The sequence below is a fragment of the Octopus bimaculoides genome, chromosome 5 (assembly GCF_046866305.1).
Source record: "Octopus bimaculoides isolate indiv1 chromosome 5, ASM4686630v1, whole genome shotgun sequence".
NCBI lineage: Eukaryota > Metazoa > Mollusca > Cephalopoda > Octopoda > Octopodidae > Octopus > Octopus bimaculoides.
The window spans coordinates 106,198,580-106,219,576 of NC_142932.1; the positions used below are offsets into that span (position 1 = coordinate 106,198,580).

Consider the following 20,997-nt stretch of genomic DNA (forward strand, 5'->3'; position numbering starts at 1 on the left):
TTGGACAGGTAATTTGACCTAGCTAACCCCACTATATAACTCGAGGAAAACTCACTTGATTTTCTGGAAGTAGTAGCCAAATTTACTCGAAATCATTCTTATACTATCTTGAAGACAGGCGAATACGTTGGGTAGTATATTTGTAGTCACATTTTGTTAGATAAAAGATGGATAATGGTCATCACAGCAATATCTTTGATCTTCTCAATCAGGACTGGTGTAGACTAAACAACAATAACAATAATAAAATGTATTTATTTTGTTGATCCACTGAATGTTAAACTAGGGAGTTATGGGAGTTGAAATCAGATCCTCTAGATACAAATTTAAGTGCTGAAAACCACTGTCTGATTCTCTACGAATTTTTTTTTTTGTGTTTTTGTTTGTTTTTATATGTGTTTATCAAGTGATAATCAATATTCTGTTGAATTAATTTTAACAATAATGATTTCTAATTTCTTTCTTCCTTCAGTGTTATGATTGGTGGCTCGATGAAATGTACATGAAAGTACAACTTCCGCTTCCAGTCAATTCCAATCCAGGAATGGTGTTTCCTAAAAGACACTTCGCCGACCAGAATGCTCAATTAAAGTAAGTCACCTTCAACCTTTCTTTTCTTGTTATCACATTGATCTCTAACACAAGTGGGTGAGTAAACGTAGTTCATCATATCAACCGCAGTACATGACTGATACTTACTTATTGAGTTCCAGAAGAACTGAAAGTGAAGTCGACTCCGGAAACACGAGCACGAAATGTAAAGAGCTGTAATTAAATGCCACTAAGTAATTTGCTCAGCGCGCTACCGTTTCTGCAAATTATTTCTTACTCAAGGTTTTCGCTCCTAATGGAGCATAGGCTATTGGCGACTTTTCTTCACTTTTCTCGACTCTGGGTTGTCTTCTAGTAGTAAGACGAGGAGTCGACTTTACAGCTTCCTTTCGGAGTTTGCTGCACCATGTAAGGCTTTCCTCTTCCTGGTTGGTTTTGAGTTGCCATCGATGCTTGTGTAACAATTGTGTATCTATACTCCTTTTTTTTTCTAGATAGAGTTGTTAGTCCTAAACAAACCCACTATTACCTCTGAAAAGAGGCGGCCCACGTTACTCTGATCTCTATCCTTTGACTTGTCCAGTATTCCTATTAATATCTTGTTGTATTACTTCGATTAACGAAGACTGTCCACACAGTTACTAAGTAATGTTTCCTTATATATGTCATAAACAACTAGTTCAGGCTCAGCTACAAGAAACTTGATAGTTTTGATGTAGAATAAAATACGAAATTTCCTCAGCGTCAAAATGACTCAAGCTAATTGTACTCGGCGTGTCTCTCCCTCCATAAACCACCCCATTCTTTTGTTCTCTTCCTCCATGTATGTTGAGGGTGCATACCTATGCACATGCATACTTATGTGTGTGTCTGTGATTGTTATAAGTTGGGTAATGCGTTAGCTATATCACTTCCATTACAGCACAGTTTCATCATTGTGATTACACACAATACATATCATCTAGATAATCCACAACAGTGATATTGTGACATAATTGAGTTGTAACTAACATATTATACTCTTTAATACATAGATTGTCCACTCTACAGCACTATCGAATTTTCTCGGTGTTTTTGTTTTGTCCCCAGTAAGCGTGTGCGTGCGGTGTGTATAGCAAAATGAATGTATGTACTTATAAACAAGCATATATACACGTATATACACGTATATACACACACACGTATATATATATATATATATATATATATATATATATATATATATATATATATATATATATATATATATATATATACCTATATATATATATATATATATATATATATATATATATATATATACATATATGTACATATATATATATACGTATATATGTACACATATGTGTATATACACACACACATATATATAAACTAAAAGCGTAAAAGACTTTTCCTTCTATTTTCCCTGAGCGTAAATCTAATACACTTTGTTTTTCTACTCCGTTTTTTAATACTTTTCACGCGTTATAGATAGATAGATAGATAGATAGATAGATAGATAGATAGATACATTTCTTTTATTAGCCACACAGGGCTCAACGAAGATGGGACAAATACAATGTAGAGCTTTTCTTTTTGGGAGGGGGAAGAAAAAAAAAAAAAGAAAAGGGGGAGGGTGTCGATCAAAAGGGATCGTAGGAAGGAAAAGGGGGTAGTTCGATCAAAAGGAATCAGAAAAAAAAAAAAAGAAAAAAAGGCCGATCAATAGGGATCGTGTATCACACAGTAATGTTCTCGTGTAAAAGGAGGGGAGGACAGTTTAGGTTTGGCCGTGGAAAGAAAAGTCTACGGAAAAGACCACGGTAACCTTGGTCAATATTCTCATTGAAGAAACTATAACAGTAAGTGACTCTCTTTTGCCTTTTTTTTTCTTTCTTTTTTTCTTGGAATTTTTTTTTTTTATTTTTAGTTCATAGGGTTATGCTCAAGATGGCTCCGTCGTTCACACGTGCCATCCTTGCTACATTCACCCATCTTTTTTTGAAGCATTCACTAGACAAGACTTCCCTTTCTACTCTCACCTTCCTCTTCAGGTGATACTTGAAGAAGTTGATGAGAGATTGCCCAGAGAGGAAAGTCTTTGTCTCTAGACCTTTCAGACGCGTCCACCATACACATTCTTTCGCCATAGCCACAAGTACGATGAAAATAGCTCTTCCTTCCCGTTTAAAGGAAGGAGGCGCGACAATATTCACGATAGACTCGGCTGATAGACCGACTCGTCCCACACGCGATAGCAGTTGTTCGACGTAAGCCCACAGCTCGGAAATGGTGGGACACTGTACGAGTGCGTGCAGAACGGTTTCGTCGCTCTGCCGGCATCTCGGACAGGTCGGCCCCGTGTTTCTCGAGCCATGCCTGTAGAGCTTATCCCGAACGGGTAGTGCTTCTCGATAGCACTGCCAGGCCAGGGATCTCTGGAAGTTGTCCATAGGTCCCGGTCCGAAGGTCGTCTTAAACAGGCGGGTCAGGTATTCTTCGTCGACGCCCAGGTTCGCCCCGAGATCGTCGTCGTACCTTCCCTCCACTAATCCACTATAGAATGCGTTAGTTGTGATGCAGTCGCTCAAGGTTGACCCGGGTTGTTGGAGTTGCCGAAGAGCAGCGCGACACTCGCGGTGCCATTCGCCCTTCCTCGGCCTCTTCTTGATCCACGACTGCAGTTCGGTCATGAAGACGAGCTGCGGGAAAGCGCGCCGCACAAACGGCGACCACACCTGTTCACCGTTGTCTACGTAGAGCCGGAGATGTCGCAGTCTCAGCGCGTGTCTGCGCATCATCAACCACGGCATGCCCAGTCCTCCTTTTAACGGGTGTTGGCAGCAAACGGATCGCCTAACCATCGGAACGCTTCCTTTCCACAAGAAGCGGAAGAGGATAGATAGATAGATAGATAGATAGATAGATAGATAGATAGATAGATAGATAGATAGATAGATAGAAAGATAGATAGATAGATAGATAGATAGATAGATAGATAGATAGATAGATAGAAAGATAGATAGATAGATAGATAGATAGATAGATAGATAGATAGATAGATAGATAGATATGTGTCTTACATATATCCACTTCCTTGTGTGTTGTTTACAATTATTTTGTTGTCGGGTCGGCGCAGTATTGTAACAAATTACCAACCGACAACCACTCACTTTTATTTCGTCAATAGTAATTACGCAGTCTTTGTCCAATATTAAAGTCATGGCTACATCTCCCCCCCCCCCACCTTTTTTTGTTTGTTTTTATTTTTGCCATGAAAATAACTACGCTGAAAAAAACAGATATGAAGCGAGATGTCAGTAGGCATTCTCGTCTGTTTATTATGAAATTGCTTTTGATGAACGATTTTTTTTTCTCTGAATTGCTACTTATTTTCTTTGATCTAAGCGGTTTGAAAATTTTCGTTGTTATTATTTTTCTAATAATATGATGACACTTGAACATACATCATTGATGTATTCTTGTTGTTCTATTTCAAAATTCATATGGAGAAAGAATCTAAAATATTTTTCTATCCTTTTACACATCCTTCAAGGATTCTATCTTCAAATTAAAAGCAATTCTTCAGTGTTCCTAAACTAGGATTGTACAAGGATAGAGTTAATATATGTGCGTAATTTAATATACACACAGATATGCACATAGATGTTACACATAGATGCTACACATAGATGCTATACAGAGAGGGGGGGGAGAGAGGAAGGGAGAGATCTTTTACTTGTTTCAATCATTGTACTGTGGCAGTGCTGGAGAATCGCTTTCACTAGTTTAGCAGAATAAATCGACGCCAGTACTTATTTATATAGAAATCACTAGATAGATGCATATATATAATATTATATATATATATATATATATATATATATATATATATAAAGCTATTGCTTAACCATCTCCTCACACCGTCTCCGATGAAGGGATATAATAAATATCCTGGAAACAGCTGTAAGACGTTCTATTTATAAATGTACTAAAATCTACACAGCCTCGCTTTTTTATCTCATTACGAACAGTAAATCTTTATATATATATATATATATATATATATATATATATATATATATATATATGTATATATATATATATATATATATATATATATATATATGTATATATATATATATATATATATATATATATATATATGTATATATATATATATATAGGCGACGGCGTGGCTGTGTGGTAAGAACCTTGCTTCCAAACCACATGGTTCCGTGTTCAGTCCCATTGCGTGTTACCTTGGGCAAGTGTCTTCCACTGTAGCTTCGGGTCGACCGGAACCTTGTGAGTGGATTTGGTAGATGGAAACTGAAAGAAGCCCATCGTATGCGTGTGTGTGAGCGCTTGTCTTTGTGTCTGTGTCTGCTCTTCTATCACCTCTTGACAATTGGTGTTAGTGTATTTAGGTCCCCGTAACTTAGTGGCTCGGCAAAAGAGACCGATAGAATAAGTACTAGGCTTAAGAAATAAGTCCTGGGATCGATTTGTTCGGCTAAAAAACCTTCAAGATGATGCTCCAGCATGGCCCCAGTGAAATGACTGAAAAAAGGAAAAGAATAAAAGAATATATATACATATATATATATATATATGTAACCACATGTGAATCGTTGCGATTTTTTTCCTCCGTCTTCTTTTTCTATTGGACTCTCCTCTATCTCCTGTTTCTTTCCTTTCTTTCCTTCCCTGAGCGTCTGCTAATACTTTACGTTGTTTTTTGCGTTTGTTCTTCATTTTTTGTAATTTACTATATATATATATATATATATATATATATATATATATATATATATATATATATATATATTATTATTATTATTTTATGTTTGACTTTTGTTTTGCATTTGTACAAGTTGGATCCAAGTCTCACCCAGAGACCTCAAGAGACAACAAGTTAGAAGTTCATGTAGGTGTTATGCCTAGGGTACCATATATTTGGATTTGTACAGTTTTGTTCAAGTGAATGTTTAAGAAACCATAAGAAAATTATGTTTGCTTTAAAATTTGAGATCACATAGACAGTATTTTACGTAGGATATGGGCAGTTCCCATGAGCACTATCTTTTGGACTTCAGCCATTTTGGGGTTTCCTGGTATCTGAGCTAGGTAGTAATCAGCCCGTTTCGCTGTCATTCCCAGGGCACCTATGACAATAGGTATTGTTTTCGTCTTCAGATTCCACATTTTGCTAATTTCTATTTCAAGATCTTTATATTTGCTCAGTTTTTGGTAGGTCTTGACAGATACGTTTATATCAATTGGGACAGTCATATCAATGAGGAGGCATGATTTTTGTCTGAAGTCTTTCAGTATGATGTCTGGCCTATTTGCGTCTATCTTTCTGTCAGTTTGAATGGTGAAGTTCCAGAGGAGTGCAATGTGATCATTTTCAAGTACTGGGGGTGGTTTGTGTTCCCACCAGTTTTTATCATGGGGCAAGTCCAGGTTTTTGCATATTACCCAGTGAATATATTGTGCAGCTCTATCATGCCTGTTGAGATACTCTGTAGGCGCAAGCAGACTGCACATGGAGACAACATGATCGATGGTCTCATTTTGTTGTTGGCATATACGACATAATGGGGAGCTGCCGTTCTTTAATATGTTGGCCTGGTAGTTCTTTGTAGGTAGGCATTGATCTTGGGCTGCTATGATAAACCCCTCTGTTTCTGATTTCAATCCAGAGGCCATTAACCATTGGTGGGTAAGGGCTTTGTCAATATCTGCATTATTCGCTCTCTTTGGGTATTTGCCATTGAGAGGTTTTCCATGCCATTTTTCAGTCATAATAGCTAAGGCAGCAATTTTAGCACGGGTTTTCAAGCGCTTAGCTTTTTCTGTAGGTGTTTCTAGTTCGTCTAATTCTTGAATTTGTTGCAATTGGAATTCACTTAGATATTCCTTTGCCTGTTTTGTTACTGAGTAAGATGCTTTCTTGCTTTCATATTTTAAGACAAGTTTTAGCATCCAGTCCTCAGAGTTTTTCATATAGGTGTCTAGGCCAATTGTGGCTACCTTCATTGATAATGCCAGCTGTAGTAGTCCTCGACCTCCCTCTTTTCTTGGCAGATAAAGACGTTCTATATCTGCCTTAGGGTGGTGCATTCTATGCATTGTCAACAGTTTTCGTATTTTTCTGTCAACATTACATATTTCAGTAATTGACCAGTTAACGATGTTGAAACTGTAAGTCACGACTGGTATGGCTAGAGCATTGATCGCTTCGATCCTGTTTCTCGCGTTCAGCTCTGTCTTCAGTATTGCTCTCACCCTGCGATAACATTCTCTTCTGATCCTTTCCCTCATCACTGAGTGCTTGATATTGTCCCCTTATTATTATTATTATTATTATTATTATATATATATATATTATTATTATTATTATTATTATTATTATTATTATATATATATTATTATTATTATTATTATTATTATTATATATATATATATTATTATTATTATTATTATTATATATATATATATATATTATTATTATTATTATTATTATATATATATATATTATTATTATTATTATTATTATTATATATATATATATTATTATTATTATTATTATTATATATATATATATTATTATTATTATTATTATTATATATATATATATATTATTATTATTATTATTATTATATATATATATATATTATTATTATTATTATTATTATATATATATATTATTATTATTATTATATATATATATATATTATTATTATTATTATTATTATATATATATATATTATTATTATTATTATTATTATTATTATATATATATATATTATTATTATTATTATTATATATATATATATTATTATTATTATTATTATATATATATATATATATGGGGGGGAGGGGGGACGCCCGTTTGTGTCTTTGTATCTGTGTTTGTTCCCCCTTCTCACCGCTTAACAATTGGTGTTGGCATATTTGCGTCCTCGTAACTTGGTGGTTCAGAATAAGTTCCAGTCTTCATAAAAATATACTGAGTACAATTTGATAGACTAAAATGCATGGCACCAAGCTAATGACTGAAGCGAGTTAAAGTTTATATATATATATATATATATATATATATATATATATATATATATATATATATAAATACGTGTGTGTGTGCGCGCGCGCGTGAATATTTTCTTATAATAAAAACAATATTACGTTAAATTGAAGGATTACTCAATACATTTGGTAGAATATAAATTTATTATTCTTTAACAACAATAGTATTGACAATGACTTCTAGGGTTTATCCAGTTAAACCATCATCAAATATATATATATAGAGAGAGAGAGAGTGAAGGGGGGAGAAAGAGAATGTGTGCGTAAATTACGAGTATGGTATTAGATAGAAACTAAAAACTCATGACAGCAAATTGAACTCTTCTTAAACTATTTTGCAATGCTGAGGTATATATCATCATCATCAACATCAGTCCCTTTTTCTATGCAAGACCCTTCGACAGGAACTCGACTCAGATGGATGTGAGGTGCTCCAATATCTACAGGGTGTCCACAAAGTCTGGGTACATGGGGATTAACACATACTTTAAGAAATTATTATTTCTTATATTCAATTGTTTATGATATGAGTTTATTTACTCCGTGTACCCAGACTTTGTGGACACCCTGTACTTTGGTATGGTTTCTACAATTAGATGTCCTTTCAAACGCCAACCATTTCACGGAGTGTACTGGGTACTTTTTTATGTGATATCAACACTGATGAGGTTATCAAGTATTTGCAAGGCAAGACTTACCCCATCAACGCAGTGGGATATAGTATCGAGGGATATAAAAGGGATAGATAGATAGATAGATAGATAGATAGATAGATAGATAGATAGATAGATAGATAGATAGATAGATGGACAGGATATGTGTGCAGGTGCCTATATGTGTGATCCTCTGTGTGTATGTGTGAGTGTGCGTTTGATTATGTGCCTGCTTTTGTCCCTAAGCTTATCGGTTCAGCAACTAGACTTCGATATACTAAATCCTAGATTGGCACAAGTCTTAGGGGCGATATGATTCGACAAAAGTCGTTGAAGGAAGAACCTTCGTATGGCCGTAGTCCAGTGACTGAAACCTGTAAACGCATTAAAGTAGATTTATGAGAGTATAGTATGCATGTATGAACGTATGTATGTATGTACGTACATACGGATGTATGTGCGTGTATGTATGAGTGTGTATGACATACACACATATATACATACACACATGCATACACACACGCATTCACATATACACGCACACACATTCATACACATACATACACTGAGTGTATATATGTATATATATGCATGTGTATATATAGGTAGTTAGTTTTGTTGGTAGGTATGTTGGTAGGTATTTAAGTAGGGTCTCAAGAATAAGAAGTTAATGGAAGTGACAGAGAGAAAAATAAATATGAGAATAATAATAGACGATATATTTTGATAAGATTTGCCGCCATTATTTACTGCGAGAATAATTGAAAGAAAGCAATTTAGGTCTCTCTCTTTTCCCCCTCTCTTCCTCCGACCGTCTCCTTCTCCGGTTATCTCCCTCTCTCTCTCCCTCCTTCTCTCTCTCTCTCTCTGTATGTATGTATGTATGTGTGGCTTCGGGTGAGAACATACGATCGTGCGTCTGTGCATGTTAGTCGTGATGTTCACGAGTTGTGTGCTGAGAAAAGTGTGAGCGAGACGACGGCAGATTAGCTGGCAAAATTGTCGACCATTTATCATCCTCAATCACGTCCTCCTTTACCCTTGTTTCTCTTTCATTGTCGATATCATTCATCATCAACATTGTCGTCGTCCTCTTCCTCACCGTCGCAGTCGTCATCTTTGTCGTCATAATAATAATAATAATAATAATAATCAGACTAAAACAATACCTAAGACTAAAACAATACCTATTGTCATAGGTGCCCTGGGAATGACAGCGAAACAGGCTGATTACTACCTAGCTCAGATACCAGGAAACCTCAAAATGGCTGAAGTTCAAAAGATAGTGCTCATGGGAACTGCCCATATCCTACGTAAAATACTGTCTATGTGATCTCAAATTTTAAAACAAACACATTATTTTCTTATGGTTTCTTAAACATTCTCTAGAACAACACTGTACAAATCCAAATATATGGTACCCTAGGCATAGCACCTACATGAACTTCTAACTTGGTGTCTCTTGAGGTCTCTGGGTGAGACTTGGATCCAACTTGTACAAATGCAAAACAAAAGTCAAACATAAAATAATAATAATAATAATAATAACAATAATAATAATAATAATAATAATAATAATAATAATAATAATAATAATAATAATGATAATGGTTTCAAATTTTGCTACAAGGGCAGTAATTTTGGGGGAGGAGATGAGTCGATTACATCGACCCTACTGTTCAACTGGTACTTATTTTATCGATCCCGGAAGGATGAAAGGCAAGGTCGACCTTGGAGGAATTTGAACTCAGAATGTAAAACCGGAAGAAATGCTGGTAAGTATTTTGTCCGGCATGCTAATGATTCTGCCAGCTCACTGCTTTGACCCACGAATAGTCAAGAAGAAAGACGAAAAGATAGATAGATAGATAGATAGATAGATAGATAGATAGATAGATAGAACCCTCTTAAGTACGAAACAGCCCGGCTATTGAAAATGAAGAAAGTGAAGATAGTACCAATTATAGTTGGGTCCTTGGAAATAGTTTCAGAAGGCATCAAGGGGAATATAAAGAAAATTGGAATAGAGTGCCCTGTGGAACTGCTAGAAAAGGTTTGCCTCCTGGGCATGGCCAGTATAATCAGGAAAGTATCAGATAGCTGAAAAGAACGAATAGCATGGTACCGTGGGTTGCTGGAAGTAAGTCCGCTACGCGTGCAAGACTCCAGGAGCTCCAACAAAACTTGTGATAAAGAGAAAATTTTTTTTTTAAATAATAAATAATAATAATAATAATAATAATAATAATAATAATAATAATAATAATAATAATAATAATAATAATAATAATAATAATCCGTTCCTCTTTCAATAATATCATTATCGTTATTACCATCATCAGCGACTGCAACAATATCAAAATCGTCGTCGTCGTCATCATCATCATCATCACCATCATCATCATCAACACCAACACCACCACCACCACCACCAGCAGTATCATCAGCGATACAAATTTTGGCTTCTCTAATCACGCGAATATTTTCCTTGTTTTCGATGCGGTCATAATTACTACTGATGTTGTTGTTGCCCTTGTAGCTGTCATTGGTATAGGTGGTGGGGGGGTGCTGCTGCTGCTGATGATGATGATGATGATGAGGATGTTATGATATTACACTTGCTGCGGCTGTGGTTATGATAGTGAGTAATAATTGCTTCCGATGTTGTTACTATCACTGTTGTTGTAGAAGTTATTGATGAGAAGCAGCCGTCCTAAGACAGAAGAGGCAAGAGAGAGAGAGAGAGAGACAGAGAGAGAGAGGCAGAGAGAAGAAAGAGGGGGAGAGAGGAGGGAGGGCAGAGAGGGAGGGCAGAGAGGGAGGGCAGAGAGGGAGGGCAGAGAGGGAGGGCAGAGAGGGAGGGGAGAGAGGGAGGGGAGAGAGGGAGGGGAAGAGATATGAAGAGAGAATGATAGCGCTTAATGAACAAACACCAAAGCAAGAAAGAGAAACGACGAAATAAATGGCTGTCATATTTTTCAATAATATTTTCATTGAAGACATTGTTGATGGTTAAATATTGGGGCCATAGGGCAAGCAATGTGGTTAATGCTGTCATAAATTAAACACCATTTCCTCCTGCCATTATCACAACCAATCATATTAAGATGTAGGTAAATGTCGAACAGTGTACACTCTACACACCGTGCGGTGTGTAGAAGATACATAACTGAATTGCTGTAGTATTGGCCACAATAGCGCACAGGTTCAAATCGATAGTAGGCGTCTTATATAAATATAAATGTAATATTGTTGTTGGCACTCCGTCGCTTACGACGTCGAGAGTTCCAGTCGATCCGATCAACGGAACAGCCTGCTCGTGAAATTAACGTGCAAGTGGCTGAGCACTCCACAGACACGTGTACCCTTAACGTAGTTCTCGGGGATATTCAGCGTGACACAGTGCGACAAGGCTGACCCTTTGAATTACAGGCACAACAGAAACAGGAAGTGAGAGTGAGAGAAAGTTGTGGTGAAAGAGTACAGCAGGGTTCGCCACCATCCCCTGCCGGAGCCTCGTGGAGCTTTAGGTGTTTTCGCCCTAACCACTGGGCCATTGCGCCTCCACTTAAATAAATAAATGTAATATATAAATATTCTTGATTGCATACCCTTTACCTTTCCTAATTTTTAGGAATAGGTAGTTGATCTTCTTGTAATGTTACCTATGAAAAGCTAGCGTTCTATCACGTGGATTCTCTCTCTCTCTCTCTCTCTCTCTCTCTCTCTCTCTCTCTCTCTCTCTCTCTCTCTCTCTCTCTCCCTCTCTCTCTCTCTCTCTGTATCATTACGACTCATAAGGCTAGTTACCAGGTTTCCATGGCGTGTAAGTGACCGAGATCTGAAGATTCCCTCTGCAAGATTCAAGGCCTACAATTTTGATGGAAGGGGACAATTCGATTACATCGACATCAGTGCTTGACTGCTACAATATTTCATTGACCTCGAAGGAATGGAAAGCAAAATAGATCTCGGCGAGATTTGAACTCAGAGGGTAAAGAACCGAAAGAAATGCTACAAAGCATGTTGTTCAACGTGCTAATGATTCTGTTAGCTCCTTATTCCATAGAGAGAGAGATACCATCTGTTACAAAGAACTGGAATAAATACTAGCCCTTAAAAGCTTTAGAGGGGGTAGACTCTTAGGATATAGTTTTTATAGTATACGAAATGAGACAGAGCAGTCAGATGTTTCGTTAGCTTGAAGGTTGAACTCAGATCGTCCCTTGGGTGAGTCCTGCAACAGATTGGTGCATCGATAAAAAAGAAAAGAAATCTCTCAAACACTTGTTGTTTTAAAAACTGGGATAAGTTCCAACACACTACAGTATATGATAGTATACGTAAAACTAGTCAAAGTAAGAAACGGGTAAAATAACTTCACTGCAAACAAAAATTATCGTCACATGATCCGTTTTACACTCAGCCCAAAAAAAAAACAAGTAATAATGATTTCTTTTGCAAGAATCAATACGATGCTATTTCAAGCAAGAGTGATAAATAGTATTAACTGACATCTATCTAGATATTTACATATGCATACATCTTATGTCTGACATTTCATAAGTGAGTGATTAGATTCATAGACTACAAATTATACAAAATTGTATCCTGCTTTGCCCAAGGTTCATTAACTTCAAATGAGATGGAAATTGTGTCCTGCTTTTCCAAAGGTTTATTTACGATATTAAGAACTGAAACAGTTCTGTCCATGAACTGTAACCGAGGATATAGCGCTAGAATTTGTCTGCACCCGATAGATGTTCGGTAAAGCATTCACGTTTTATATCACCCTAGGCGAGAGTTGTAAGGAGAGCATAAAATCGATAAAATCATTTTAATATATCATTTCGCTATTTTAACCTAATTATTCATTAAGATACTATAAACATAATGTTGATTGCAGAATATAACCAAAAGTGTATCACCAAGGTCATATATTTCTAGATTGCATGATGTAACCGCAAAACAAAATACAATGTTATATGTAACAAAGATATGGATTGAATTTTAAATTTTTAAGAAAATGAATAATGATGGAATATTTCAAAGAAAGATTGCTTCAAATACAATTCAGACTTGGCGGAATATTCAGTAAACTATTTGCAGACTATCGTGAGTCTACAAACTGTATAGTTTCCTTTGTGATAAATAACTGACACTCAAATATATTGACAAAAATATTTCAGTATTAATAAAATAGTGTGGAAATTTCTTGGTTTTCTCTTTAGAAATAACAAAATCTGTTATCTACCGACATTCAGCAACGTCCAAGAATATGGTATACGAGTATAATTCCCTAGAGTCCAGACAATTCAATGTTTCACTCGGTAACTTAAACCTTAAAATTTATTCACGTTCGATCTCTTTAGTAAATTAAGAGAAAAAAATCCAGTCTGCATATTACTGCACCAGGATAATGGATTCTGTTATGGGAGAATCCTGAACACTTTCACATAACTGAAGATAGACTAACCGATTACAAAAAATGACAACAGAGTGAACTGTCAGGAGCAGTCCCTCAAAAGGCCCAGTAAAAATAAAGCGTATATGATGACGTACACAAAAAGCACGGCAATTGAACGAAAAATCACCAAGTACTAATCGGTGATTAGAGTGAAATTGCCGGCTGAGGATTATACAGAAAACACTAAATGTATGTTAATAGACAAGGAAAGATATGCTAAATTAAAGGAATTGTTCGGGTTAAACATGGACCCATTAGGAGTGGAGGTGGCATATGATGCCCTACCTCCAGTCGTGGACTATGACGATTTGAAACCGTATATAAACTGGTAAAATATGTAAGTAAATTTTAATATTATAAAACAGGAAAAAAAAAACGGAAAGACTACACACGTGCTACCAAGAAAAAAGAAGATATAAAAACTTTGATAAAGAACAATTAGATGGTACTGCTCGAGAGTGGGATTCGAGTAGCCATCGCATTATCATTTATTTATAATTCATTTTCATTCATTCTTTTATGTCTTATGTCCCACTCGTGTCGTTTGTCCTTGTACCGTCCTCTGTGTTCGGGCCTTTGTGCCTAAGGAACAGTAGTTGACGGTGTTAGTTCTACTGTGTACGTTAACCGTGTTAGTTCGACGTGTGTTGGTTTAACAGTCAGTAGTTATACGGTGAAATACTGAATATCGTTTTTACGTTCGGGTAGTACGGAGTGCATTCTGTGTTAACATATATTATTCTGTAATAGGTTATTTTTAGATAACCACACCCAACTATCTATTTATGTAATACCATTTTACATCAGACGTGTATGCCCATGTCATAACAGTTTCTCGGAGCCACTCGCCATACTAGAGTTCTTTACCTTTTAGAGAAATTTAGCATATTTCAGTCATAAATGTTCTTACTAAGATAACTACTCCCACGGTGTATAGGCAAGGCTTCATGCGAGCTCTTCTTTCTCGAATATAATGTTGTTGTTGTTGGCACTCCGTCGCTTACGGCGTCGAGGGTTCCAGTTAATCCGATCAACGGAAAAGCCTGCTCGTGAAATTAACGTGCAAGTGGCTGAGCACTCCACAGACACGTGTACCCTTAACGTAGTTCTCAGGGATATTCAGCGTGACATAGTGTGAATTACCGGCACAACAGAAACAGGAAGTAAGAGTGAGAGAAAGTTGTGGTGAAAGTGTACAGCAGGGTTCGCCACCATCCCCTGTCGGAGCCTCGTGGGGCTTTAGGTGTTTTCACTCAATAAACACTCACAACGCCCGGTCTGGGAATCGAAACCGCGATCCTATGACCGCGAGTCCGCTGCCCTAACCACTGGGCCATTGCGCCTCCACCGAATGTAATGATGATAAGGATAATCTATACACACTAAACTTGCCTCCAATTATACACGATCTCCCTTGTAATCACATTAATTTCACAGACCTTATCAAGTACAACAATGTCACAGCTCGCACTTGATGAACGGTTCATTCCTGTTAGGTAAGACGATTAAGCAATGTTTGATGATGTGCGATAGACGTTTAATATTCACTTATCAAATATTTAGAAATATTGATTTATATCGATGCCACAAGGTCACCAATTTCGAAAGTGGGAACAATCGATTAAATTGACTCCATAATCTATTTATGTGCTATTTATTTACATTAAATATAGTATCGCTGGTTACAAGCTTCCGATCTGTCAACTACTGACTCGCTATATTTCTGACTGCGAGATGAATAAAGGGACGTCTGTAACACGGTGCAAAGAATTTCATTCAAAGATCACCCGAGCATCGCCCATGTTTACAGACTTCGGCGATTACTAACGATGAAAGATATGAACACACTCACACGCATACACGCACACACGCACACGCACCCACACACATATACGTGAAATGCCACTAAGTATTTTGTCCAGAGTGCCAGCTCCCTATATACATATATATGGCCCCGGGTTCAGTCCCACTGTGTTGCACCTTAGGCAAGTGTCTTCTACTATAGCCTCGGACTGAACAAGGCCTTGTGAGTGGATTTGGTCGACGAAAACTGAAAGAAGCCCGTCGTATATGTATATGTGTGTGTACATTTGTGTGCGTGTGTGTGCGCGTGTATGTGTGTATGTGTCTGTCTGTCTGTCTGTCTGTTTGTCCCCTCACTGTCACTTGACAACCAATGTCAGTGTGTTTACGAGCTCGTAACTTAACGGTTCGGCAAAAGAGATCGATAGGATAAGTACTAGGCTTACGAAGAATAAGTCCTGGGCTCGAGTCATTCGACTAAAGGCAGTGCTCCAGCATGGCTGCAGTGAAATGACTGAAACAAATAAAATAAAAGAATACATACATACATACATACATACATACATATACATACATACATACATACAGAGAGAGAGAGAGAGAGAAAGTCGAAGAGATAAAGAGAGCAGAGAGAGAGGGTGAGAAATAGCAGAGACAGAGACAGAGAGAGCGTTATCATTGAACACAAAAAATGGCAATACAATATCTTTATAGCATCGATAACCTCAATCTCTTCTGCTCTTCTGGCTCGGCAAAATCTCGAAAAAATTACGAAGAGCGTGTCGTGTATATATGATGGGTTGTTTTGGTGTTGTATTGGGGACATATTCGATACAAGTGGGGATTATAATTTGTGAAGTGGTGTACATAATGCTCTTTGAAACAGATGCGTGGAAAATGATCGGCTGCAATAGTGGATGTTATGTGCATCTATATAGTTTCTATGTCTGGATGTTTCTGTGCACATCTGTCCGAGATTGCGTCTGTGTAAGTCTCTGTGTGTGTGTGTGTGTGTGTGTGTGTGTGTGTCAGTGGATGTGAGCAAGCACACATTAACGTAGGTGCCATTCAAATTGTCTGTGCAAGAGAGCATATACACGTAATTACGTCTTGTGCAGGCCTTTTAGTGTATATATACATAGACAGATACACGCACATACACGCAAATACATACGCACAAACAGGCGTGCACACACACATGCGCACACGCACATACACACACACACACACACACACACACATATGTGCATATACTTTCATACAAATTTTTGGATATGTATTTGTATGTTTGCTTATATATATGTGCCTGTGTGTGTGTGTGTGTGTGTGTATGTGTGTGTGATGTGTGTATGCATACATGAATACATATGTATGCGTGTGTATGCACGTATATATATATATCATAGACCTTGGTGAATGTATTTATGTGCGTGTACAAGTACGTGTCTGTGGTTTGTGTGTATGTTGTGTGTGCATATTTGTTTGTGTGCGTGTGTGTGTATGTGTGTGTTGTGTGTGTGTGTGTGTGTGTGTGTGTGTGTGTGTGTGTGTGTGTGTGTGTGTGCGTGTGTGTGTGTGCGCGTGTGTGTGTGTTCAACGTCAGTCTAATTGACTGCGTCACGTGTCAGCAATAACAAATCACCGTTGAGAATTGCGGTCTCGTGAGAATGACATGGCGACCAGAAATGCGCTGCGAGACGTCTGACAAGCAAAGAAAGCGGATAACTGAGACGCTTTGTTCGCTAAGAAACGTAACAGCGGACAGTGACGATGAGAGAGGTGATGGGGAAAGAAAGATGGGCCCCAGCCGTAGTGAATCAGACAGTTAAATAATGCCAGTATTCATTCTAAACTGCAGCAGTTAGAGTGTTCTCTGTACATACTCTTCGGGTATTTCTTGCTGTGATCTGGTTTGTGATCTGGTTTGCATTTTGTCGTATCTATCTATCTATCTATCTATCTATCTATCTATCTATCTATCTATCTCACTGCCTGTCTCTCTGATTGTCTGTCTATCTGTCTCTCCATCCTGTTTCTCCAATGCATAAAATGCAAGAAATTGTAAGGTTCTTTTGGACGTTGACTGATGAGGATCTGGCTGCGAATTTTCTGTTGTCTTTGTTAATCTTTTCAAATACATACATACACACACACACACACATATATATATATATATATATATATATTATATATACACACACATATACATACACACACATATACATATACACAAATATGCATACACACACATATACATACACACACATATACATACACACACATATACATACACACACATATACATACACACACACATGCACAGACATATATATGCATAATATATATATGTGTATATACATATGTATATATCTACACGTACATTCACATACGTAAAAATATATAAGTGCATAACTAATATATATTATTGATATATTTACATACTTCTTATATAATAATTATGTGTATATCGACGAATAACATGATCCGTAGGCAAGTGTCTATATATGCATAAATATTTACGCATACACATGTGCAAATCTACATAAATAAATATATAGATGCATACATACATATATATATGTGTGTGTATACAATATATATATATATGTGTGTGTGTGTGTGTGTGTGTGTGTGTGTGTGTGTGGTATTATTTGTAATGAGGAAAGGCAGATAAACATTTAAAGAAGTGAAAGTAAGTACGAGACGATTATTATTGAAGACGCAAGAAAATTAAGAGTAAAAGTGATGAATTTCCGAATTTGAGCCTATAGTGAGGTGTCGTGTAGAGAACGACATGTGTGCGTGTGTGTGTGTGTGTGTGTGTGTGTGTGTGTGTGTGTGTGTGTGTGTGTGTGTGTGTGTGCGTGCGTGTGCGTGAATGTGTGTGTCTATAAATTAATCAGTTGTAGGATCCGTTAGAATCGAGGTATTTTATATTCAGGTCACCAGGAAAATGTCGAGTTTAACACATATGTACAAGTAACCCATAAATATCTACCTATCTCCATATGCATACACGCATGTAGGTTCACGATTCAATGCAAGTTCTAGCTCCAACATAGGGAAGGTGTCTACATAAAAAAATAACACGAATGGGTTTAAAGGTTTCCTACAGCTGTTTCAGATGCATTTTTACAGATGAATAGTTCAATTACAACGGTTACATCATAAAAAAAACTGTTATCATCAGGTGGACTAAAGACAACAGGAGGAGACACGTAGGATGGGGAGTCGCTGAAGAGGTCACAGGATGTGTGACGAAAGATTTCCAGACAAAGGATATAAAATAAGAACAATAATAAATCTGAAGGGAAAAACAAATATATAGTGCGTGTATTTATTTGGTGAAAAAAGAAAAAGGAAAATGACTATCACGAAATACAACAATATCTGCTTCAACACCCAAAAGCACACATCAGGCATCTTGCAAAACAAAGATACATAACGATTAAAATTTAGTTAGGAGAAAAAAAATTACAAGATCTAGAATGACCCTCTCTGTTCGCCGTGTAAATATATATATATATATATATATATATATATATATATATATATATATATATATATATATATATATATACATATATATATGTATATATATATATATATATATATATATATATATATATATATATATATATATATATATATATATGGCGGGGGTCGAGTCTCATGCGTACGGAAAACCCTACTTTTTCTCCGTCGTGGACTTATATGCCCTAATATAGGACTATTTTCTTTAGCCATTACACGGTGATCGCTTGTAAGCTTTAAGCTTATAACACACATACGTATATCATATCAGTATCAAATGCATAGAGTACACGCACAAACACACATACACACGACGGTCGTCTGTGTAATTTTGGTCATTTACTCACTCTTAGGGGTAGTAGATTAACAGAATCTGGACAAAGTATCTCACGATATTCATTTCGGCTGTACTCTTCCCAGTTCAACTCCAATGGAGTTCCACTTTACCCTTCATCTTCTCCGCGGTCGATAAAATAAAGTACCAGTCTAGTACTGAGGTCGATCTAATTCACTGGCCCCATGAAATATCTGGTCATATACCTAAATTAGGAACAGTTATTAATCTCATCTTTAAACACTCATTTATTATAAACTAGCAGAAATACCCGGCTTTGCCCGGGTTAAAGAGAATGATGAAATCTAAAAACGCCGTCTAGACTACGCAGCCCTCAACTGTTAGTAGCTACGATACCATATTTCTACATTAATAACTCTCCAATCCATGCCAGCATGGAACATAGACATTAAGTGGAATGCCAGTCTCTCATCTGGGAAGGCCTTGAAATCAATGTTACCAACTGGGGACTATGTGTCGCAGTGATAATAAAAAGACTCAAAGGAGGTCTGCAACGAAATAATTTTACTCAACACTTTGCAAGTGAATCAGTGGAGGCAAAGATGCGTCTCATTTACTTGACAATTTATGCACCACATTGCAGAAATCACAATGTAAGTATATCTGAAAGGGTAGTCTTACACTGTTGTACCGTTGAATTACAAATAATGCTCATCTGTTTATGTTCGGGTTAAAATTTCATCAACATCAAAAATATATGAATTTTCATGGGAGTTATGGCCGTTATGCATAGAATATAATTTCCAAATTTCATAAAGATCCGTTCAGTACTTTTGACGTAGTTTTGGATAAGAAAACAAACGACTAATGTGTGTGTTTGTGTGCATGTGTGTGATGGGTGTATATATGTATAGATATGTGTATGCATGTATATATATGTATATATGTGTACATATTACATGTACATCTATATATATACATCTATATATATACATCTACACATATGTATACATATACATGTATGCATATAGATCTATATCTATATATATATCTTTACATATACGTGTACATATACATCTATATGTATACATATACATCTCTCTCTTTCTCTCTCTGTCTCTCTCTCTCTCTCTTCTCTCTCTCTCTCTCTCTCTCTCTCTCTCTCTCTCTCTCTCTCTCTCTCTCTCTTTCTCTCTTTCTCTCTCTCTCTGACAGTATCTGTCATTACAGTATCGAAATGTGATTGTTTCAGTTAGTGGAATAGTTTCATTTTTAAAGTGAAAGTATTTGACATGAGTGTTTTTGTTTCACTTTTGACACGTAATACTTAAATAGTGGAGGAGATATTATGTTGCCGTGGGCTCGAACTCTGCAAGAAGTTAAATTTTTTTTTTTTACTAAAACACAACTGGAACCCTAAGTAAGGCATCTGTAAAATTTGAATGAAATTGGTTGCGTAGTTCTCGAGTTTTAGGGATACACACAGACAGACAGACAGACAGACAGACAGACAGACAGACAGACAGACAGACAGACAGACAGACAGACACACATTCTCATTTTTATATATATAGATAATAAAGTTACTATAGAGACTGGATTATTTCTGATAGACA

General features: G+C 36.6%; 1 protein-coding gene across 8 annotated transcripts in view; it reads left to right on the forward strand.

Moving 5' to 3' along the window:
• LOC106867711 (choline O-acetyltransferase) overlaps positions 1–20,997 on the forward strand; it is a 643,259-nt gene that overhangs the window by 438,929 nt on the left and 183,333 nt on the right. For all 8 annotated transcript variants that reach the window (XM_089352873.1, XM_089352872.1, XM_089352870.1 and 5 more), the window contains one exon: positions 473–591. In XM_089352873.1, the coding sequence (XP_089208999.1) occupies positions 473–591 (119 nt within the window). The remainder of the gene's footprint in view (positions 1–472; positions 592–20,997) is intronic.